This window comes from Dendroctonus ponderosae, unplaced genomic scaffold (assembly GCF_020466585.1).
Source record: "Dendroctonus ponderosae isolate FM_Combo_2020 unplaced genomic scaffold, Dpon_F_20191213v2 Dpon_F_20191213_2, whole genome shotgun sequence".
Lineage (NCBI taxonomy): Eukaryota > Metazoa > Arthropoda > Insecta > Coleoptera > Curculionidae > Dendroctonus > Dendroctonus ponderosae.
In genome coordinates, this window is record NW_026018165.1 from 17,769,855 (window position 1) to 17,792,217 (window position 22,363).

Consider the following 22,363-nt stretch of genomic DNA (forward strand, 5'->3'; position numbering starts at 1 on the left):
CCATTGCAGTAATCTACTTGAGAATCAAGGGACAGTTTAAGCGCGAGCCTAAAGACCATATGGGTTCCTCAAGTGGCCAGAACCTGACGGTAAATCCTTCGACAGACTTGTTGGTAACTGCACAGTATGCACCTGTTTCGGAAGTGGTGTATGAACGAACGAAATGCGACGATCCTGAGCAGAGCAAGCTGATGCCGCAAGGAAACAAGGAAATTAGGTAAAATCACCACATTCTACTTGCATGTGAAGCATGCGAAAAATCACGCTTTTTTGCTATTGCAGTAACGAAGACGCCGACCGAATGGTGGAAAACGACCCACGAATCGTCTTGCGGCCTCTCAACGCTGCAATGAACGAGGAAGTTTAAGCTGAATGGTTCAAAGTTCAAAAAGTCCCTCTTTGGAACCTTTATATAGACCCAAAGCGCACCAGCATGGTAAATATTTGCCCACCTAAGAAACTACTCCTGTCCTACTTCGTGCCGAGCAGGTAAACAGATTGAGGAATTCTTACTGTTGATTGCAGATATTTGCGATTTCGCGCTGTCCTTTCACTAAAATTGTTTAAACAAGCTCTAAACCTCATTGCATACGCAAGTAGCATCTGCTGAACTTAATCACTTAGTGACTCTATACTTTTGAAGCTTTCAGCTTGCGAAAGTTTTCAAACCACCCAATTGTAGTCAATTGTAAAAGTTCCTTTATAGGACTTTTATCGCACTGCGCTCCTGGAACAATATCTTTAAAATCTCTAAATGAGTGGAACAAGGGTAAGCAGTAAATAGCTGCATAGTGGTTCTTGTTCAACTCATTGCAAAGGTTCCCGAATTGTATCGCTGCGCCCAATTTAATGGGATATATCTATACTACTCTAAGTACCCTTAATAATAAAATAAGAAGTTATTTATTTAACGTTATAGTAATATGCATTAGCGACTACTTTGGTCTACGAGTGATTCGGCAAGCTTGTTTTCGATGGCAACAAACGCTGATCAGATTGGTTTTTTTATGTCTTATTAAAAACTTAAGTTACTTTATGCAGCATTTTACAATATTGGTAATCAGTTGTTGTTTTAGCACTTAGAAGATGCGTTGAGATTGTTTTTTTTAACTTTATATACTGTAATTTATTGTCAAGGTTTAATTGATAAAGTACGTATTTTTTTATCACGCACTGCAGGTCTTATTGCTTTCAACACCTTAAAGGCAGTCCTTTCCTGTGTCTAATTCAAGCATTAAAAGGGAAATGAGACACTATATGTATTTAAAAAACCCATTTTTATATTACATTTTGAAGACTACGTGCGATACACTTATATCCTATCATATGACTCGGCAGTGGCCACTGTGAAGGGCCGACATCCACTCAAAACATAGACTAATCCATCCTAAAATTTCAACAAATTCACCGTTAACGAGACACTTTTCCAAACCATCTATGCGGCCACCAATCAAAAAAGCTCTTACTTTAACAAGTCCGGGTATGGAGGCCCAAAAGTCGAAGTTGGGTATCACTTCCACTCCTCTGGCTCCGCGAGCGAAATACATAATCAATCCGCCTCCAACAAAGTAAGTCAAGGCGGCCACAAAAAATATCACGCAAAAAATCGATCCAGTGCTCAGCTCATGGTGAGCGATCTGCTGAATGCACACCAAGGGCGAGTACAGAATCAACACCTACAAACTCCAGATTAAGATTGGAACTGCGTCTTTAACGTGAACTTACATCCGAAACAGTGTTTAGCACTTTCAAGTCGGTTCTGTTGTAGCTGCTGCAAGCCAGCTGGATTGTGGGGGAGCTTCTAAACAACCAAACACCAGTGAAGAGCAATTTTCGACTGATTTCAATTAACTTACTTAGTAGGCGGTTGGCTGCCTTTGAATACGACTTGATACTCATTGGTATGCGAATTCGCATTGGGCAACAAGTCGAAGACTATGTCTTTGGCATCTCCAATGGATGTACAAGTGTCTTTCACAAAGAAAGTAGTAGCATTCACTTGAGTCTCTATGTGTCTTTCGCACTTGACGAGCTAAAATGATTAATAAACAGTTACTTTGATCCCAAAAGATGCTAATTGGAAAAATCATTCCCTGAGCTACGTTCTAGCTAACAAATCTCCGGGTGCTTCACGTTTAAAACTATCGAATCTTCCAAACACTTCAAATTACACTTTACTATTTTGCTTTAGTCAATTATAACTAAAAAACGGTTGAAAATCAGTAAAATCAATACATTTTCTCCGAGCGAGCGTCTCAAGGACTATAATTCCCTAATCTTGAACCTTCTACCAAAATGCATTGGGAGCAACCACTGGATTGAATATGCACTTACTGAGACCCCTTTTAGCGTAGTGTTTGTGAACAGCTGATAGTCTGTAGACTTGAATTCTCTGTCCTGGCATCCAGCGAAGAAGTAAGAAAAGTTTCCAAGACGATCTTCCAGGAAAACTGGTCCTGAACTCACTTGCGATATATCGATAAAGAAATAATCATCCAGAGAACACAAGCAGGGATCTGCCTTCAGGCATTTGTTGGCGCCAGAACTACTCACTACTAAGAGGGTTAGCGATATTAATAAACAATAGGAAATGCTCGCCATTGCGTGGAAAATATCATTATATTTATTATCATATATTTAGAAACAATGATAATTGCGAGGTTATGTCGCTGACAAGTCCTGATACTTTCAAGCGGCGCTGCCAAGAGTGGCGCAATAATACTTTAATTTTGTCTGTCTTGCCCTGAACAGTAATTTTTTAAAAATATTTCCTCCATGTATTGCTGTGTTTTAAGCTGCGCTATTGCCCGAAATTTTAAAAACCGATTTTTCCAGCAGCAAAAATTGTAGTTTTGGCGCAAAATGAAATGCAACCGGGCATTTGAACTGACACCGACATTTGACTAGTGTCAAAACTTCTCAGGGGAGATTTAACTTTGTTAAAATTGCTCCTCTTTTTCTATCTTAATAGCATTTTTCCAGTTTTACAGCAATTTGCAGGAAGAAAAACATTTAATAGTGCCATCAAACATGTGCTAAATGTATTCGGAACCATTCCACCGCATAAAAAAATGGACAGGGTACCTTGTCAAGTTTCCATTTTTTATATAGAAATGTACAGTATTTTTTGTGCTAGGGGACCCCTTTGAGATCAAATACTGAGAAAATAATTGGCAGTAAGTATGTTTTCCAGACACACAATCAGATCAAGGCTACAAGTCGTCGAGAAATGCATGTGTTTATTTTCATAAGGCACCCAGCAAGTTTAGACTTGCAATTTCCTGCGGTGCGTTGTTCCTCCTGTTTATCAAGTACAATTTATGAATTGAGTGCATATTTTAGTTGGCTACTCACACTCAGTTGATTTCTGGTTGTTTAAAGGTATGTGGATACGTTGAAAGGCCAATGTTTGGAATCCTAATTCAAATGTAGATTCAGTCGTTTTAAAACCACCCCAGTTATGTAGCGCCTCAAAAGACTACCTGTTTAACTTCTACTATGCAGCCAACTAATAACGCATTTATCTTGTTTAGTCTATGATCAGCTAATGACAGTCTTATATATTAGGGCAATGCAAAGGACATTAAGAGAGCAGCCTGAAAGGATAGGTTTGGGGTCATCCAATGGGAAATTGTTTGAATTGCTGCAAGGAGCCAGAACAGTTGGCATCAGATTCTGTTGCCCCAAATTGTAACAAAGAAGGTAGGTCAGCCTGTAAGTGAAAAGCTTGACTAATCGACATTGCGTGCTGTTTTAGAGATGCCAGAAGTTCGATTGTACGCAGCTCCCAGTCATGTACCTGCCTCCTCAGCTCCACTGGACACACTTCTAAGCAACGGTAAGAAGGCGCTAAAATCTAAGGCCTGCAAACTAAATCTAGGGTTACTTCCGTGTAGGAAATCACTTGGGTACACCGACCGAAAGTGCATCTGCAACAGCAATAAATCGATTTTACCAGCCAAGTAGAAGAGCTACCTCAAGATCGGCCCCTACAATGGGTGTCAGTGATAGCAAACCGTCAGATCTGAAGGTAAGACGCACAGCAATAAGAAAACCGATAATTCGGTACTAAATAGCATTTCCAATTAGGTAAATGGCCTTTTCGAGCACTACAAGGATGATCAGGAAGACGCCATTCTGGCCGAAGGCATCGACCAGTTCTGCAAGGATTTGACAATTCTGCCGGACGATTTCAAAATCCTGATTCTAGCCTGGAAACTGAACGCCGAGCAAATGTGCAGATTTAGCCGAGCGGAATTTGTAAATGGGCTGAAATCCATAAAATGTGACTCGATCAAATCCATACAGAGCCGTCTGCCCGAATTAGTTCAAGAAGTCGAAGAAAGCGACGAGTTATACAAGGACCTCTATAGGTGAGTGCCAGTTAGCTCCTGTTTGGAAGCATTTCTTCCCAAAGAAACCCGAGAAAATATACAGGATCAGTTTTTTTTATGTATATCTATAAATATTCAATGGATTCTAATCAAACACCCGCTCCATTATCAACAATGGAAATGGCAGAATTTATCTCTTGTGAGGAAAGAAGTAGTTTGATGCGTATCTATTAAATTAAAAAATTAGCCCTGACCGCCAACATCATAAAGCATTTGAAATCAAAATAAAGTTCTCACTGATTAATCCATTTTGAGTAGGTTTGCGTTCAAGTTTGGCCTGGACATCCAAATAGGTCAACGAATATTACCGACTAGCATGGCGATTGTGCTCTGGAAGTTAGTGTTTACCATTCGAGAGCCCCCCATCCTAAACCGATGGCTGAATTTCCTCGAAACCCATCCATTGATCCGAGGCATCCCGAAGGATACATGGAACATGTTCCTGAACTTTTCAGACCATGTGGGCAGTGATCTAAGTTGTTACGATGATAATGAGGCCTGGCCGAGTTTGTTTGACGATTTTGTCGAGTTTGAAAACGACCAGGCCAACCAGAATATATCTAAGGATTTGGATAAAGAATGTGATGAATTTTTAATTAAGGATGGCTAGCTAATCGTTTATTGACTGACTGATAAATATTTGTGCGATATGTGTGTCTTTCTAGGTGCAAGGCATATAAGGGATGCGCTGCAACGAGTTTCGTAAAATATTCTGTTTTGTTTTCTCGGGCCAAAAATGTTCACTTTTTCTCATCAGGAGCAAACCGCGGTGTCAAACTGCAACATACAGTGCAATATTAAATTATTTTGTATTTATTTGACGGTTGCGCTGGAAAATCCTTTACTGTTGTAGCCTTACGTCCTTAGGTGTAAAGAAGTACCTACTACTAATACCCAAAATGTGAAGTATTGTAAAAATCGTGATTGCCTGTATTTTTTCGGTGTTTTGAGTCTGGTGGTTGTACAAAATATACATAGAAACTGACGCGGATAATTCTATGAAAACTACACCTATACGAAACATAAAAAAAGTACATTTGCTTTTACTTAAAATAACTCTGGGTATTTTGTTCAAATACCCTGACTAATAGTAACTACTGGATGGATATTTATACAACGACTAAAAACTCTTCTTTTGAGGGTTTTCATATAATTATTGGCCGAAGTTACTACGGTTAAAATAGCTATTACTGGGTGCCACTGGGGCATCATTTAAGTAAGTTTACCCAGGAGTAAACCATAATTTAAAACTTCTGTTCATGTACTTTAAAGTGAAAGCTTGCATTCGAAATAAGTTGTATAGTTTCTCAGTTAATGTAAATTTAGTTAGTAAATTAATGTCTTAATTTATGTTGTAGTGAGTATATTAAAATGTGTTGACAGAGGACCGTGACGCTCATATCAAAATCGTGTATTATTTATAACTGTGTGGATGAACATGTGATGGGTAGGTAAAGCCCAAAGTCCGTTGAGTAAGTTAAATTTATTAGAAACACAAGTAAATAAATTAGCATTTAAGGGATTCGAGGAATCTTTCCAGTTGCGAAACATTGCACTTTTTAAAATGCTGAAATTTACATTAATTCTTTGCACCCTAATAATTATAAATAGTAGAGAATCAGATGAAACTCACGACAGTACAAGTAGGTCTATTTTTCTTCGCACCATTCGTTCTCTTTGCGCACTTGATCCTCTTCGGAGGCAGTGAAGTCATTCTTAATGTTGAACGTTTTACGAATCTCTTCCGGTGCTTTGCCTTTGATCATGTTGGCCACTGTTTTGCAAGTGACATCCAGCAAGCCCTTAATATCCAAGTAGTTTGCAGCTAATATTAGCTCAAATAAAGTACCCTGATCAACTTTTAAGAAGTCCGCATCCCATGACGAGATATCGTCTGTTCGCTTTTCTATAAAAAAAATTATTTTTATTACGCACTACTTCGTACTCAAAACAGAAAAAATCGTACTCTGCTGTCTTGGCACTTGTGCCTATAATGTACTGCCCTGAGGAAGACTAGAAAAACGGGCGACATGTGAGGAAACAGCTTTTGTTAATTACTTATCACAGTCCCAAGAAAAGATTGTTGCCCCAACTTACCCTTATTTTCGTCATCTTCTGGCGGTGGCGGGTCGTCCTTGTGGAAAGTGGCCCATTGCAGGACTTTGCGTAGAATGGCCGAGTTCACGTTTGGCAGAGGAACCACTTCTTCTTCTTCATCATCCATACCAAGATCTTCCAACATGGTCTTAATAGTCACGGAGCATTTTGCAATCTCTACGTCCACATCGAATGTCTCCCCATCTGAAGATTGGAGTTTAATCTTGGGCATCTAAAAGCAGATCAGAGAAGAGATGTTGAAGTCTTTCATCAATTACTGGGTAACGAAATCAATGACCATGACGAAGAACCGGCCAAAGAGACGATGTGAACTAACTTTGAAGCTTTTAGCAGTAAACAGATGAAATTCCAACCGAAACATAAACACCGCAAAAGACATAAAGCAGTGGTGGTCGGGCTAAATCCCAAGCAGTGGGAAACTATTTTAGAAAACATTGAAAACCGGAAGTGTATGTAGTTGAAACCTGCACGCTTGGAAATTGATTGAAACAGGAAGTTGTTCTACAAGGCCTTTGCTACCAACAACAGGACGTCTAACAGGACGATGGTTTTATACCTAGAACCCAACACCGGAGTCTTGCATAGCGATGGCTCACTAGCAAATTCTACTTACTTTGCAGTCGAACTTTTAAGGTCCTTTAAACTCTCGTGAACTTTGGCTAAATTTTTTTCTCGCTTTTGCTAAAATTCTATTGATGATGGCAAAATGACAACTGACATTTAACACTAGAAAAGAGGCATTGCGATTGACAAGAGATAGAGAGCGCCACCAGCTGGGCGCAGTTGCCTTTTTGTCACAAGTCCAGATGTAATAGTTGATTCTGCACCCAAACACTTATCCTGCATTGAGGAAAAACTTGTAGAAATTGGGTAATTCAAGTACTTTATTTTGGTGCGCTCAAGTTCGAATAAAGTGTATTAGGCGCAGTTTTGCATAGGAAAGCGGCAACTCTGTTCAGAAAGTTTCCATGCGGCATTGTCGAACTCAGATATTTTTCCCAGCTTTTGCATTCATTGGCTCCATAGTCAAGCCACCAGGCTCTAGCCATTTGGCGAATGTGGCATTATTGCCCTAGTGGAAAATTTCGGAGTTTGTCGCGTCTGCGCAGTACAGGGAAAATCCAGTTTTGATCAAAGAAGGCAGATGTGGATGGGTGGCAGAAAACGCAATATTTTCTAATCGACATTTTTGGTGGAGTTTTCGTTGCAAAGTAATGAAGAGCAGTGTATCAATTACAAGTGTAACATGCAAACCGGCCAATTGGTGTCAGTCAATCTGAATATTTCGCATCAGCAAAGCCAGAACGGAACTGGAGGAGTTTCTTTGGGAAGTGCGGTGATTTTCAAAATGAATGACGCCATTACAATGAATTCAGTCGGTAAGAGTCTTTAGCTGCCCTATTCTGTAGGATTAAAAAGTCAGGGGCATTGGCACACTTTTCGAAAGTGTAATTCTCTACATTCCAACCCTTTAAACCACCTGGGATCCACTGGAATGTTCCAGTTGGATGGTCGCCATTTTCGTGAAGGGGTACCTTGAAATGTCTGCTAATGTCCTTCTGATCGGCCTGTTAAGTTAATACAATGGAAAGCTTCCTCAATGTTGCATATGTTAACGAAATTTGCAGTTTGGCACTCTTTCCATATACAGGGCAAATATTCTGATCAAGATTGATTCCTTAATGGTTTTAGCGGGTTTTGGGTAATTTGAAAGGCCTTGTCATGCCCCGTTAACAATAAACCCACCTTATAGTTAACTAACAACTTTTCGACCACTTTCCACTCATTGAAATTCAAAACTTCCATAAGATGGCAAGAGACCGCATGATGGCCTTTGATTCTTATGAAAAAAATAGTATTAAATACCTATATGTGATGGCTACTGTAACTTGTTGCCTCCTGTTCGAACGATCAGGCAAACAGTGTCTTAGAAATTTTGAAAATCGATAGACAAAACGGAAGAGTCTAATTGAATAGMCGTTGGCGATTTCTTTGAAAAATATTGATGGTTYGATTGAATTGTCTCTTAGAACTGTGAGTGTGTGAGTGTGCCACTATGCTTAGACCCTTAGGTTTAAATGAGAGAATTTGAATCTTTGCATCGGTCTTTTGCAGGTCTCTTGGAGCTGGCTCATCGGGAATACCAGGCCGGAGACTACGACAATGCAGAGCGGCACTGTATGCAGTTATGGAAACAAGATCAGGCAAATACTGGAGTTCTGCTACTGTTGTCCAGCATTCACTTCCAGTGCCGAAGACTTGAAAAGTCGGCACATTTCAGCACGCTCGCTATCAAGCAAAACCCATTGCTCGCTGAAGCATACAGGTATGTACTTGTTGATCCACGGTTCTCTTCTGTAACAGAAGCTGCAAAAGTATATAAAAAATCCACATTTTGAGGCGTTTCCCAACGTATTTCCTAAAGCTAACTTTAAACACGGTGTTCTATTGAATGCACCCTGTACAATTTGACTATCTCTCATAAATTAGCGGGCTCACATTGTTTACTCATACAAATTCAGTGGAAAAACACCTGATTAGCGAATCGTTTGCTTTCCAAATGGTTTTATTGAATAATTTTTCAGTAATCTGGGCAACGTTTTCAAAGAGAGGAATCAGCTGCAAGAAGCGCTGGACAATTATCGACATGCTGTGCGATTGAAGCCGGATTTTATAGACGGGTACATTAATTTGGCGGCAGCTCTAGTGGCCGCGGGCGATATGGAACAAGCTGTCCAAGCTTATATTACTGCTCTGCAATACAACCCGGTGAGCGTTCTTGGAAAATTTGATGTAAATCTCATTGCTAACCCTGTTTGTTTTGGCCAGGACCTTTATTGCGTGCGTAGCGATCTTGGCAACCTCCTGAAAGCTTTGGGGCGCTTAGACGAAGCTAAGGTAAGTGTCTGATCAGTTTAATCGCTTAGATATCGAATCCAACCCCCTCACTGAATTGCCAGAAAGTGTTTTGGTCAATAATCCTTGATTTGAGGACAGATTTTGCGAGATTGGCGTACACAGTTTAATTGGCGCAGTACTGTAGGGCGTTTTTGTTTCGTAATTAGTTGGTATTATTTGCGTAATTGTTTTGATGCGTAGCACTTGGCGTAAACAGATCGTTATGCTCGAAAACAGCGCTGTGCTTCTTTAGACCATTGGATGACTGGATGAAGAAGGACGGACTGCTTGTTTTTCTGCAGCAAATAATCATCCTAATGGTCTGTTGTTGTTCATAGACAAGACACCAGATAGATGGTTCTTTGCTGTACTTTTTCAGGTGCGCTTTGGCGCAAACAACTCTAAACTATCTATTGGCTAAAACACATTCTGGCCCGACTTTTATGACTAGTTTTCAGTTGAGTTTGCTGTTTATCACCTAATAGAAGGCAGAAAGTCTAGAGTCAGTTCAGCGTCACAAAAGTCGTTTCCAGTCCAGGGTGCTCCATCCAACCATCATTTTTTTTATACACAGTGGATGTTTGCTTTGAGTGGCGCATCCTGTATTTGGCCAACCGTGTCTACCGGAAAAATAGGGTTTGCCTAATGTATTTTTACACAGAACCAGAAAAAGAGCACGTCTGGAAATTGCCACAATCACGCTTTTCTATATCAAAGAAAATTAAGAACACGTTTCTGTTTTGTTTATTAGAGCGCCCCTATTTGCCTGGGGCTTTTGCATCCTTTACCAAATAGTCGTAAGATATTTATGTCCTAAGATACTGCAAGACTAATAATAAGAATCTGTGCAATTTCCAGGTAAAATTATTAGCTTTTTGGCGACAACTGCAGGTCGGTCAAGACCTTTCGCTCTCCCCTCTTCTACCTGTGTAGTTTAGTAAACCCAAACGTTTGAGAGATAATTAAACTCAAATTTACCGTTAGATAACAGGTACTACTGCGATAACGACCACTATCCAGTGTGCGGTTCTACGTTGGCGTTGATTTCATTAAGGCCCTGTATATGTAGAGCAGGTAAAGTAAATAAAACCAGTGTGCGAGATCGAGACGACACTTACGATGTTGCCTCTGTATCTCTCAATGTTTTTGTTTTTAGTTTCTTTCACCCTTCGGCACTACTGCGTAAGTTCAAAGTCATTCATGATCTTCAAACGCTTTGTGTTATTATGTGGCGATTTTGCGTAGGGCTGTTGCCGTTTGAGCGTAGACAATTGATTGGCTGGAGGCGAATGTTTGGATTCCTGATTCCAATGTGTTTTCGCCGTGAGCGATTTAATCCAGACATCTGTTTCCAGCTGAAGAACATGCGTAAGCGTAGCAATGTGCAGCACTGGCGTTAATCCATCCATCCTGGAAATTGGGGAATGTGGCACTCACAGACTGCGCGCAATGCGAACAACTTAGCGAACTATAGGCTGTTTTTCCTTGACAACGACTAACCGGAAATTTTCTTTTCTTTTTTTTTGGGTGTTTCAATTGACCAATTAGGCATGCTATCTGAAGGCGATCGAGACCAGGCCCGATTTTGCGGTGGCGTGGAGTAATCTGGGCTGTGTGTTCAATGCGCAAAGCGAGATCTGGCTGGCGATTCACCACTTCGAAAAGGCAGTGGCTTTAGATCCCAACTTCCTCGATGCTTATATCAATTTAGGCAATGTGCTGAAAGAAGCGCGGATTTTCGACAGGTGAGTTTTTCATAGTTTTCTTGCTTGATGATTTTTAAACTGACTCTGTCTTATCATGTCCAAAGGTTTATAGTTAAAAAAAAAACCGTGTGTGTCTTGGCACTAGAGTCCGGACTAGAATAGCCAGATGTTGAAATCGGTCCAGGGCTTTGCCCCCCCGGCCGACTTGGCTTGATTCAACATTTTTCCTGGTTCGATTCGGATTGAAACGGTTTACCTCAACAAATTGAAGAACCATTTCCTAGTTGAACAAGAACAAATCCAATTATCGGATTAGAAAAAAATGTTTCGTGTTTGCGCTGGTTTATCTATCAGTAAATAATTCCTCGATATGTTTATCTGTGATGGAAATTTTCCAATGAAAACCTTGGTTCCTGCGGCGCTAAAATACGATCTTACATCACTTACCAGTTCCCTGCCTAAGCAAAGCGGAATATTGGCAAACGAACTTGTATAAGATTAATCAGTACTACGTTATTCAACTCAAACATACGTCAGACAATGGGGTAATTTGGATGTTTGCCAACCTTTTGCCAACTTATATATAAGCTTTTTGTAGATACTTTGGGGTAATAGAGAGAACCGATGATTAAAATCAAGTTAGGGAGGACATCGACGAATTTCGCTGAAAGCCAACAGCAAAGTGCGGAGCATTTGCAATTTTTATTAGCAATTTGTAAATCCCTTCTCATCTACTTCCTGCTTGATATCCGCAAGCTTTTGCGTTTTAGGCACATGCGGAAGTTTTCATTTATACGTTCAAACTTAGGTGGAGTTGTGCAACTGACTAGTTTCCCGTTGTTAGTTTCTATTAAACAAGAACATCGACTGTTTGGTGATAGTCTTTGTCGATAACATTTCGGCAATTTATATTCCGCTTTAATACGAAAATTCCATCGATTCTCGTCGGGTGTTTTTCATATCAACCATCCATCATTAAGCCAATCTCAATAACAACCCATGACTGGCTAGAATCGTTATGTTCCGGTCCTCTTGGCAATGGGCGAATAGAAAAACGGGCCGTTTTACGAAAATATTGAATATCAACGGTCCCTCTGTCTGCCGATAAAAGCGGGTTTGAGTGGGCCCTGGATCGGCGCCAGGCCTGCCTTCGAGAAGACCTGACTGGATTTGAGAACAGCGAAAATCTGATTTAGTATTTTTAGGCGCGGTTTAATTTAATTGGGAAAAAAGATGCTTGAAATGGGATTTTAGAAAAAAGGAGCTTCCCATTAAAACTAGGACGATAGAGATCGTCTCTTGTCGTTGCCCCGCCGTCGTGCGTTAGCCTTTCCGTCTGGAAACTCCCACTTGTCATTTTCTCTGGCCCACATTTCGCGTATTCGAGAGATTTTTCCCATTTTCGCCCAGTTCCAGTCGTCTTCGGGCCGATGCACGGCGCGGACCGGCTTTCGGGTCTCGTCAGTTGACGGTTTTCGCACGCGATTCTTCGACATGCCCACGGTAAACCCATCGATGGGATGGATTTTCAATGCGTGGTGGTCTACACGATCATTCGCATTCCCACACCCCCTGACGAAGAGTGGAATGATGCGGATGAACAGAGTGGTGGGTGTGTGGGGTGGGTCAAACGCCAACTCAAAAGGTGAGCTCATCCGCATTGTTTTTTTGCCGAAAAAATTGAATTTTCGCATTCACAGAGAAAAGTTTCTTGGCTTGCGTTTCTGTTGAAATGTACTCTTCCCCCGTTGGCTGGATTGGTCTTTCTCGATTTCGTAGTTCCCCATCAAATGCCTGATATTCGTTAGTTTTTAACGTTTTAACATGAAAACTCACGCTTCAGACTCGAGTCAATAAAATTCTGGTAATCTAGCGTTCTGATCTTGTTCTTGTTATTTTATTCTTACCCAACAGTTGAGGGCTGAAACATTAATTTTATTGACGTGTTTTCCCCTTCTTTACCCTCCATTTACAGTTGTATGAAGAATGGAAGAATTCCTTACAGTATGTGGCATGGTATCAATCATAAAACCATTTGTATTTTCCTTGGAAGCATTAAAAGCCGCAAAAAATGGCAATGTGCAAGGGAAACCTCACGAAGAGTTACAATAATATAGCAAGAGTGGAAAACTCTGACGTTAGATCTGCACGCCCAGTTATTAATGGGTTATTTTTAGCAATTTGTGGGGGAGTCCATCGCAATTGCGCTTCTCCGACCGAACTTTGTAACTCAATCAACAAATTAGAACGCTAATAAGACCCGTCATGTTGATGTAATGAAGACCGACAGGAAGCACTGCTGTTCCTAACGTTATTTCAGGGCTGCGTGTTTTGCAATTAAAGCTTATTGAGGAACATCATCAGGTTTAAATAAACAGAGGCAATCGACAATAACATTAATGCGAGTGGAAACTGTGTCTGAATCGATTGTACGCCTGTGAGTTTCCCCGGCAAAACAACTTTGCCCCAATTTACACATGATTGACTTAATAGGTTTAGTTCCCTTGTCTTGAAATTAGAAAAGATCTGCAACATTGTAGATTAATGATTCGATTTGATTTTTTTAGGGCGGTAGCAGCATATCTAAGGGCGTTAAACTTATCCCCAAACAATGCAGTGGTGCACGGCAATCTTGCATGCGTATACTACGAACAAGGACTTATCGACTTGGCCATTGATACGTATCGAAGGGCCATTGAGCTGCAACCCAATTTTCCCGATGCTTATTGCAATTTGGCGAATGCGCTCAAGGAGAAGGGCCAGGTAATTACCAAACCGTCCGATTTTAACTGGAGAAAGTTGATGAAAGCACAGACCTTTTCATGCGTCCAGTTGATTTTAAATTGATCCCTCTTACGTGATCTATTTTTAATGGACCCCGCCCTCATATTAGATGCAAGGTTACTCCATTGAATTTTGAAGCGAATAAAAGATTTGGCCGGTACACTTGTGCTGAGTGCGTTTTTTGGATGTTGGATTTCACCCACGCCGCCAATTGATTGATTACAGCTGAATGGAGTAACCTTTTAGTCAGTTGGTTTGCATCGGGTGTTCTGTGATTTGCAAATTGTCTCTCACAATGGTGCGTTAAAATCAGCAAAACTGTTCTAAATTTAACTAAAACCTCAAATTGTGCAACTTTTCCTTGAATCGCCTGCAATTCCAAATTGTTGCTGACTTAGTATTATGTCGCAGGTTTCGGAAGCTGAAGATTGCTACAATACGGCATTGCGACTATGCCCAAGCCATGCAGACTCTCTAAACAATCTGGCCAACATTAAAAGAGAGCAAGGATTGATTGAAGAAGCGACTCGTTTGTATTTGAAGGCCCTGGAAGTGTTTCCGGAATTTGCCGCCGCTCACAGTAACTTGGCTTCTGTACTCCAACAACAGGGCAAACTGAACGAAGCACTGATGCATTACAAAGAAGCCATTCGAATCCAGCCGACGTTTGCTGACGCGTATTCCAACATGGGTAGGCGCGGAATTGGGTCGGAGCTGGGATTTAGATGCTAATTAGTAAATGTGCGTTTTAAGGAAATACACTGAAGGAGATGCAAGACGTTGCTGGCGCACTGCAATGCTATACCAGGGCGATTCAGATCAATCCGGCGTTTGCCGATGCTCACAGCAATTTGGCCAGTATTCACAAAGATTCCGGCAACATTCCTGAAGCCATCCAATCGTACCGCACGGCATTAAAGTTGAAGCCGGATTTTCCAGATGCGTATTGCAATTTGGCCCATTGCTTACAGATCGTGTGCGATTGGACCGACTACGAAGGCAGAATGAAGAAATTGGTAAACATTGTTGCGGATCAATTGGAGAAAAACCGTTTGCCGTCGGTGCATCCTCATCATTCTATGCTGTACCCGCTTTCTCATGATTTCCGAAAGGTAAGCAAAGCCGATTTCTAGAAGTAATCGCGTTCTTACGTCCAGGCGGTTTTTTATAGGCAATTGCTGCTAGACATGCCAATCTATGCTTGGAGAAAATTTCTGTTCTTCACAAGCCGCCATATAGATTTCTGGCTGAATTGAAAGGGCGGATTCGCGTTGGGTATGTGAGCAGCGACTTCGGCAACCATCCAACTTCTCACTTGATGCAATCGGTTCCTGGTTTGCATGATAGGACCAGAGTGAGTAACCCCATGAAAAAAATCAGCACATGTGTTAACTTTTGATTGTTACAGATCGAAGTGTTCTGCTACGCTTTGAGTCAAGACGACGGAACCACGTTCAGAAGCAAAATTTCCAGGGAGTGTGAACACTTTATCGATTTATCAGGAGAGCCGTGCAACGGCAAAGCTGCCGACCGCATTTACTCAGACAACATTCACATTTTAGTGAACATGAACGGATATACTAAAGGAGCGCGTAATGAGATATTTGCCTTGCGACCAGCACCCGTTCAGGTACGAAATCCACTTGCTAAACTCTACGTGAGTCGATACATGGTAAAAGTAGCTGTTACATATTAGTTCTCGCCCAAAAGTCACCCACTTTTTTAAAGAATTGACTGACAGTGTTGCGTTTGCAGGTAATGTGGCTGGGTTATCCGGGAACAAGTGGAGCAAGTTTTATGGACTATTTGGTAACTGATGTGGTTACATCTCCGCTAGAATTGGCGAGCCAATACAGTGAAAAACTAGCCTACATGCCCTACACGTATTTTGTGGGCGACCACAAGCAAATGTTTCCCCATTTGAAGGAGCGCTTAATTGTGTCTGATCGGAGCGCCATTGGCAATGGGCTGGCAGATAATGTTGCCATCATCAACGCCACCGATCTTTCGCCGCTGGTCGAACACACTGATATTAAAGAAGTGAAGGAAATAGTCAAGTCTGCGATGCCCGATGTGGAAATCAGTCTGAAAGTTGCTGAGTTGCCCACGACGACTCCCATTGAAAATATGATAGCCTCCGGACAAATCCAGACTTCCGTAAACGGAGTTCTGGTGCAAAACGGCTTGGCGACCACGCAGACCAACAACAAAGCCGCTACTGGCGAGGAAGTTCCTCAAAATATCGTTATAACCACCAGGCAACAATATGGGTTGCCCGATGATGCTGTGGTCTACTGCAACTTCAATCAGCTATATAAAATCGACCCTTTGACTTTACATATGTGGGTGAGTTTTTTGTCGTTGGCCGATTGGCAAAGTCTCAAGTTAATATCAATCCTTTCTTAGGCGAATATTTTGAAAGCTGTCCCAAATGCGGTATTGTGGTTGTTGCGGTTTCCGGCAGTGGGCGAGCAGAATATACTGCATACAGCCCAACAGTTGGGTTTGACTCCTGGCCGTATTCTCTTCAGCAACGTTGCTGCCAAAGAAGAACACGTTAGACGAGGGCAATTAGCTGATGTTTGTCTGGATACGCCACTATGTAATGGTCACACTACTAGGTAACGCTCTACATTATAAGCCTGGCAAGTCCTTATTTGAATTTTTTTTTTCAGTATGGATGTTTTATGGACTGGTACGCCCGTGGTCACGTTCCCGAGCGAAACTCTTGCTTCAAGAGTTGCAGCCAGTCAATTAAACACTCTGGGGTGTCCGGAGTTGATCGCTAGAAGCAGACAAGAGTATGAAAGCATCGCAATCCGCTTGGGCACTGACAAAGAATTGTGAGCAACTTTTTGTTGGCGTTGTTTGCATGTATGTTTAACTACATGATTTAATTGCAGCTTGAAGGCGATGCGGCACAAGGTATGGACCGCTAGATCGACGTCGCCCTTGTTCGACTGCAAAATTTACGCGGAAGGTCTCGAACTGCTCTACTTCAAAATGTGGGAGCGATTTTCCAAAGGGCTGAAACCAGAGCACATCACCAACACGACTATTAAAAGGTGGCCATAAATAAACGTTATTTCCTAACGGGTTTGTCGGCTTGTCTTCTCATCACTGGGCGGCGTTTTGAATTCAAAGACATTGGAAGGTTGACAAAGTGGTACGCAGTTTGTGATAGCAACTTCTTTTTGTGGACAAGATGTTTTGTGAGTTGCGTTCTGTTTTTATTGTTTTTTCACAGTTCTACGTTAGCGGAAGCATTGGCTTCCAGGGTGAGGAAATGAGCTTGTAAATATAATCAGTGTGCGTCTTTGCAGAGATGAGAATAAGTTATTCATTTAGTCTTTAATATGACATTGATTAAGCAGTCTTGTGAATAAATTACTGCATAATTAAACCTGTTTTTATTATGCTAAATGATTGTGTGTGCGATTTAACAGAACAGTGAGATGGAGAAAAGGCGTGAAAACGTCGATTATGAGACCGACATTTACTAAGCTAAGTGTACATTTTTTCTGTGCTCATGCTTTTAAGTTTCATGCGTTGCTAGTGAGTAAAAGTTTAAACCTAAAAGGGGGTTTTAAAATAAACCCCCATTACAAATATACATGTTGCCATGTCTTCATAAAAACCAAATGAATAATAGATGAAAAGTTGTGTAAAAGTATGTGTCCAAGAGAGATAGCAAGATCGCGGCAACATCATTCATTATGTTTTGACAATTGACATTGTCAAATTCCAATCTTTAACCTCCGTGATTTGTGTACTGCTTCTGTGCATTTTTTTCTATTATAAACAAAACTTGCGGTTTCTTATTATCGCATTTTCCTTCAACATGGTAGCGGATAATAAGAGGAAAGCCGATGAATCGGCTCTCGTGCCAGTGCAGAAGAAGTCGAAACAAGACGTGGCCCTCACTAGCAAGAACAAACAAGTCAGCCAGCTTCAGCCTGTAAGTAGTGGATGCGATTGGAAATCCAGTTCGTAACCTGCTTTATGTTGTTTAGAGTGCCTCTAAAATAACACAGTTTAAGCGAAAAGTCTGGGGAATTGTTCATAAGCATTTTCAAATGTCTGGTTTGCAGCACATCAACCCGGGTGTTTACACGGGAAAATACGGTTGCTGAGTGCCACTTACTGCAAAACGTGTTTTGCACACTAACAAATCATGATTACACTCTTAAAAAGTTCACGAAAGCCCATGAAAACCTAGTTTTGATGAAACATTTCTCAAATTGAGGTTATGCAACACATCAACAGTTCGATAGTAGTTCATTTTACTTAGGAAATGCTCCTTTCTCTATTGGACCTCTGAAGAGGCCTAATAATACGAAAAGTCCGATGCAAATAGCAAGAAAGTGCAACTCGTAACATTATTTCAGGCCCCTGCACGTACGTCGAACCTTTTTGCCCCTATTATGGTCTGTGAGGGCCATGAGGGCGAAATATTTTCGGTAGATTTCCACCCCGAAGGACAGTACTTTGCCACATCCGGTTTCGACCGCAAGATATGTAAGTTTGCCCTCACATCAATTGCAGAAGTCGCTCAAACCCTCTAATTCTAGTTCTATGGGGCGTCTATGGGGAATGCGACAATATTTCCGTAATGACTGGACATACAGGATCAATAACGGAGCTGCACTTTACGACCGATGGAGCCAACATTGTGACTGCTTCTACCGACTACACGTTGGGGCTATGGGATATTGTTACTGGGCAAAGAGTGAAGCGATTCAAAGGTGCAGTAATTGCTTAACTGAATTTTAACGAACAGTTAAAGAAGCAATCATTTCAGGACATACAGCGTTCGCAAATTGCGCACAACCCTCCCGAAGGGGGCCCCAGATGATCGTGTCAGGGGGTGACGACAGTACAGTCAGACTATGGGACCAAAGGAAGAAACAATGCGCCGGAACCATGAACTCTGTTTATCAAACAACGGCGGTTTGCTTTAACGACACAGCCGAGACTGTTTTCAGTGGAGGCGTCGACAATGATATTAAGGTTTTACTTGACTGGGTCCATTAAAGATCACGCTGTTTAAAGCAAAGTTCTACCGCAGGTTTGGGATACTCGCAAGAAGGAAATCACTTACGCCATGAAAGGACACACGGATACAATCACAGGATTGGCGTTGAGCAACGATGGCTCATACTTGCTGAGCAATTCAATGGACAACACTTTGCGAATTTGGGACGTCAGGCCCTTCGCTCCAGTGGAACGATGCGTGAAAATCTTCAGTGGACATCAGCACAACTTCGAGAAGAACCTGCTGAGATGTGCCTGGTCGCCAGATGGCAATAAGGCAAGGCCTGTGATTGGGTTAAAGTTGCTTACATGCTTACGGGAATGTTGCTTTAGGTGAGCGGAGGCTCAGCTGATCGATTCGTGTACATTTGGGACACCTCGTCCAGGCGAATCATCTACAAACTGCCTGGACACAGTGGCTGTGTGAATAGCGTGGCTTTCCACCCCAACGAGCCAATCGTTGTGTCAGTAGGAAGCGATAAAATGGTGTATATTGGAGAAATTGATTAGGTGTATAGAGTTAGGCTGAACGTGAAGGAATTGTAATAAAACACACATTTAACTTGTGGATGTTGAATATTTATTCCTGGAAAGTTTAGGATTTGTCCAACTCATTCCTAAACACTTTCGGACCTTCGTCTACCCAGTGGTTGGTAGTGAGGATAAACCGAAGGCAGAATGTACTTCCTTTACATTATATACAAACTAAGCTTTTGGTATTAAAAATATTTCATTCTTTGGCCCTAGCGAGGGCCAACCAGACAAAGCAAGCTATAAAAATTACAAATTACGTAAATGCTTCTTTAAACTATATTAACAATTAACCGAATACCAGGTGTAGAACAGTGAAAACATGTTATTGTCAATGCACATACACCCAGTTTAACTGAAAAATCACAACGCTTAACATCTTCGGTAAGTGACCTCTTGCCAAAAACTACTAAGTTTGCGATGCAAGTATCAATCACCATCCGCACTGAGGAAGTGAGTCTACTGACCACAACAATAATAGGAATCTTACAAGGGTTTCCCATATAAAAAATCAAAAACTTAGGCTTAAATACTTTACCTGACAGAACGCGAATATGTCCATCAAGAGTCGCACTGAAGTCACAAATGACCAAACTAAGGTGCAGTGGTATCACATTGGTACAAGGAATACAATCAAAGACATCATCCAGTCTGATACTTTAGCAATGACCGCTTTGATGGTTGTTATTAGCAGACTTCTCCAGATGGGCGGGCACAGTATATTCGAAAAAGGGGAATGTATCGTGTGCTTTAGTCAGTTGCCAGTTTCTCACAAGAATTTCACTTTCACTTCTTTAAAACCACTTGCTCTGTATAATACAGGGAATTTGGGTATTTTTTGCGGTTCTTATGCATCCAAGTCGTTGATGAAAAGCACTTCTCGGTTTTTAAGGCCGGCTTCTTCGAGAGTTTGGACTTTCCCCAATTGTTGCGCTGGTCGGCAGTTTAGCACCCGCTTAGGGAAGTTCGTGGTTATTTCAAACGAATCGGGAGAATGAGGGTGACAGAAGACGAAGTAGAAGACGTGCTAAGGGAAAACATGAGATTATATTCACTATAGGAAATGTTGCAGTAAGGCTTAGCAAGTAGTGCTCACCTCTAGCGAGTGCGATTTCAGAAATCTTCTCTCTAGACGCATCCCTGAGGGCAGCTTGAACACCACATGAACCGCATCAGGGTGTGATAAGTCCGGTTCTGAAGGCACCTTGTCGACTGAATCAATTTTTTCCTTCTGCAAGGCATGTTTTCGTTCCTCTTCCTCTCTAGCTGCCTGTATAAAAAAACCGTTAATACAGTGACTGCAACTTGAAATTCCCGCTCCCTCTTGCCTGCTCGATTTGCCGTTTTGCCTCTTCTTCGGCCCTTTTGCGTTCTTCCTTTCGCTGCTCCTTCAGCTGGTCCGCTTTTAGGCTTTCCAAAAAGGCTGCGTCTTGGTGCTGGCGCAATGTCCTTTAAACAATCGCCTGCCTTAGTGAGGACAATTAAAAACTCTTAATATCGCCAACCTGTTTATGCTCTGCTCAAATCGGTCGGCTCTTGCTTGGACCAGATTCACCTCAAATTCGTTCACGATGGTCCTCATCCTTTGCAGCAAAAGATCAGGCTCTGAATGACCTTCCAATCTGCCAACTATGGTCATCCTGCAGAAACATGTGACATTTTTACGGATTTTTAGATGAACGAGTGCTTACCTGTTCTCTTTGAGCACCAGTAGTGCCATGAAGGGAAAATATCCACACCTAACTGCAGTCATTGAACGCTTGCCTTCTTCCGAAGTGGCCGAGCACGCCCAAAACAGGAAATTGCTGTTAATATATCGGACAACTTCAGGATTTGATAATGTGCGACGACAAAATGGGTCTGCGTCCACTGCGTCTGGATCGTGTAGATAAACTGCCAGAAATCGCAGCTCTCTTTTTGCATCATTTAACACCTGTGCAAAAGTCCCTTGATAAAACACTGGATGTTCACAGCCATATTTCTCCTCATATGTCTGGATAAACTGCATGACTTCCTGCAGTGGATCCGTTCTAGGTCTGTATTCCAAGCCTGAAAAACAGTGCTGTTTATTACTAACACTTGATTTCAGTCAAGATGCCTACCTAGCAATCGCCTTGTTAGCTGTAACACCGTAATAAGAGTGCTGTAGCAAACGTTCCACATGAACCCGACAATCGCCCTAAAATATCTCTTAAATCCCGAGCCTGACCCGTCCGTAGGTGGGGCGAAATATATTAGCTGCCCCAAGAGATCATTGACCACTGCAGGAGGCCTGGATTCAGTGGCGTAGACCGAGGGCCTCCCTTCGCGAATATTCAGCTGCTCTTGGACTGCCACTTCCAAGTTCCACTGGTGTCTTTGCAAAACGTCCCGGCATATTGTAATGTCTTCAATGCCTAAAGAAACGAACTGGAGCATGTTGGAATTGAGAGAAACACTTAAGTTACCTGTCAGGTCTTGGAATTGCAGCACTTTCTCTGTCTGGTCGCTAGTAAGGCCTAAGCCTCCATTTTCGTTGGGATAATCCATTGTGCAGCTTACTGTAAGTTTTTACCGTTTAGTTATTTTCAGCAAATAGATCCTTCGCGGTAAATCATAAAGGGCCGTAAATGTGGTGGATATTTGGAACGTCACAATTACATTTATTACTTTACTACCAGAACTTATTACACAAAGCCTGATGTGATGGCTGATCTGTCAGGGCAATGACAAGTCGAAAACATAGAAAACAAGTCAGTGTCATAGGGAAGTTTTCTTGATTATCAATTAAAAGGGGCCAAAACACTGTTCAATTAGCAAAAGAATTGTTAGTGAGTCTGTCTAAATGAAGAGGAATATTGTTCACGTGCTGAGAGTCTGAGACATTCTGTACAAAAGGAATAATTAGAAATATTTTAA

The 22,363-nt window shown here is 41.6% G+C and overlaps 6 protein-coding genes across 10 annotated transcripts; 3 read left to right on the forward strand and 3 right to left on the reverse strand.

The window, feature by feature from the left end:
- Window positions 1-1,258: 1,258 nt before the first annotated feature.
- Window positions 1,259-2,709, reverse strand: LOC125503589. The gene is made up of 5 exons (XM_048664300.1): window positions 2,335-2,709; window positions 1,857-2,032; window positions 1,726-1,801; window positions 1,467-1,676; window positions 1,259-1,387 (listed from the first exon to the last, which is right to left on the reverse strand). The coding sequence occupies exons 1-5, from the start codon at window positions 2,599-2,601 to the stop codon at window positions 1,313-1,315; spliced, it is 804 nt and encodes a 267-aa protein (XP_048520257.1). The 5' UTR covers window positions 2,602-2,709; the 3' UTR covers window positions 1,259-1,312.
- A 175-nt stretch (window positions 2,710-2,884) lies between these two features.
- LOC125503588 (DCN1-like protein 3) lies at window positions 2,885-5,801 on the forward strand. Of its 4 annotated transcripts, none has more exons than XM_048664298.1 (7): window positions 2,885-3,080; window positions 3,137-3,176; window positions 3,568-3,702; window positions 3,758-3,838; window positions 3,897-4,030; window positions 4,090-4,373; window positions 4,653-5,801. In XM_048664298.1, the coding sequence occupies exons 3-7, from the start codon at window positions 3,624-3,626 to the stop codon at window positions 5,002-5,004; spliced, it is 930 nt and encodes a 309-aa protein (XP_048520255.1). In that variant the 5' UTR covers window positions 2,885-3,080; window positions 3,137-3,176; window positions 3,568-3,623; the 3' UTR covers window positions 5,005-5,801. The 4 variants fall into 4 exon arrangements, with proteins under 4 accessions (XP_048520255.1, XP_048520254.1, XP_048520253.1 ...); XM_048664299.1 differs by lacking the exons at window positions 2,885-3,080; window positions 3,137-3,176 and adding exons at window positions 3,184-3,286; window positions 3,343-3,381; XM_048664297.1 differs by having other exon boundaries at window positions 2,885-3,381.
- Window positions 5,802-5,858: 57 nt separating this feature from the next.
- On the reverse strand, window positions 5,859-7,351 carry LOC125503590 (S-phase kinase-associated protein 1). 2 transcript variants are annotated; one of them, XM_048664302.1, is made up of 3 exons: window positions 7,126-7,351; window positions 6,492-6,723; window positions 5,859-6,300 (listed from the first exon to the last, which is right to left on the reverse strand). In XM_048664302.1, the coding sequence occupies exons 2-3, from the start codon at window positions 6,721-6,723 to the stop codon at window positions 6,044-6,046; spliced, it is 489 nt and encodes a 162-aa protein (XP_048520259.1). In that variant the 5' UTR covers window positions 7,126-7,351; the 3' UTR covers window positions 5,859-6,043. The 2 variants fall into 2 exon arrangements, with proteins under 2 accessions (XP_048520259.1, XP_048520258.1); XM_048664301.1 differs by lacking the exon at window positions 7,126-7,351 and adding an exon at window positions 6,829-6,906.
- A 269-nt stretch (window positions 7,352-7,620) lies between these two features.
- LOC125503583 (UDP-N-acetylglucosamine--peptide N-acetylglucosaminyltransferase 110 kDa subunit-like) lies at window positions 7,621-17,303 on the forward strand. Its single transcript, XM_048664281.1, has 14 exons — window positions 7,621-7,891; window positions 8,628-8,838; window positions 9,098-9,281; window positions 9,342-9,410; window positions 10,959-11,155; window positions 13,684-13,879; window positions 14,312-14,591; window positions 14,654-15,012; window positions 15,072-15,254; window positions 15,309-15,530; window positions 15,656-16,246; window positions 16,307-16,521; window positions 16,576-16,743; window positions 16,804-17,303. Exons 1-14 carry the CDS (start codon window positions 7,759-7,761, stop codon window positions 16,973-16,975), a joined length of 3,180 nt encoding a protein of 1,059 aa, XP_048520238.1. The 5' UTR covers window positions 7,621-7,758; the 3' UTR covers window positions 16,976-17,303.
- Window positions 17,304-17,615: 312 nt separating this feature from the next.
- Window positions 17,616-19,502, forward strand: LOC125503587 (U5 small nuclear ribonucleoprotein 40 kDa protein-like). Its single transcript, XM_048664290.1, has 6 exons — window positions 17,616-17,858; window positions 18,289-18,418; window positions 18,472-18,645; window positions 18,702-18,910; window positions 18,969-19,211; window positions 19,268-19,502. The coding sequence occupies exons 1-6, from the start codon at window positions 17,742-17,744 to the stop codon at window positions 19,442-19,444; spliced, it is 1,050 nt and encodes a 349-aa protein (XP_048520247.1). The 5' UTR covers window positions 17,616-17,741; the 3' UTR covers window positions 19,445-19,502.
- On the reverse strand, window positions 19,492-22,194 carry LOC125503586 (FAS-associated factor 2-like). The gene is made up of 7 exons (XM_048664287.1): window positions 21,913-22,194; window positions 21,568-21,861; window positions 21,157-21,514; window positions 20,971-21,105; window positions 20,794-20,914; window positions 20,562-20,735; window positions 19,492-20,492 (listed from the first exon to the last, which is right to left on the reverse strand). Exons 1-7 carry the CDS (start codon window positions 21,992-21,994, stop codon window positions 20,313-20,315), a joined length of 1,344 nt encoding a protein of 447 aa, XP_048520244.1. The 5' UTR covers window positions 21,995-22,194; the 3' UTR covers window positions 19,492-20,312.
- Window positions 22,195-22,363: the final 169 nt, after the last annotated feature.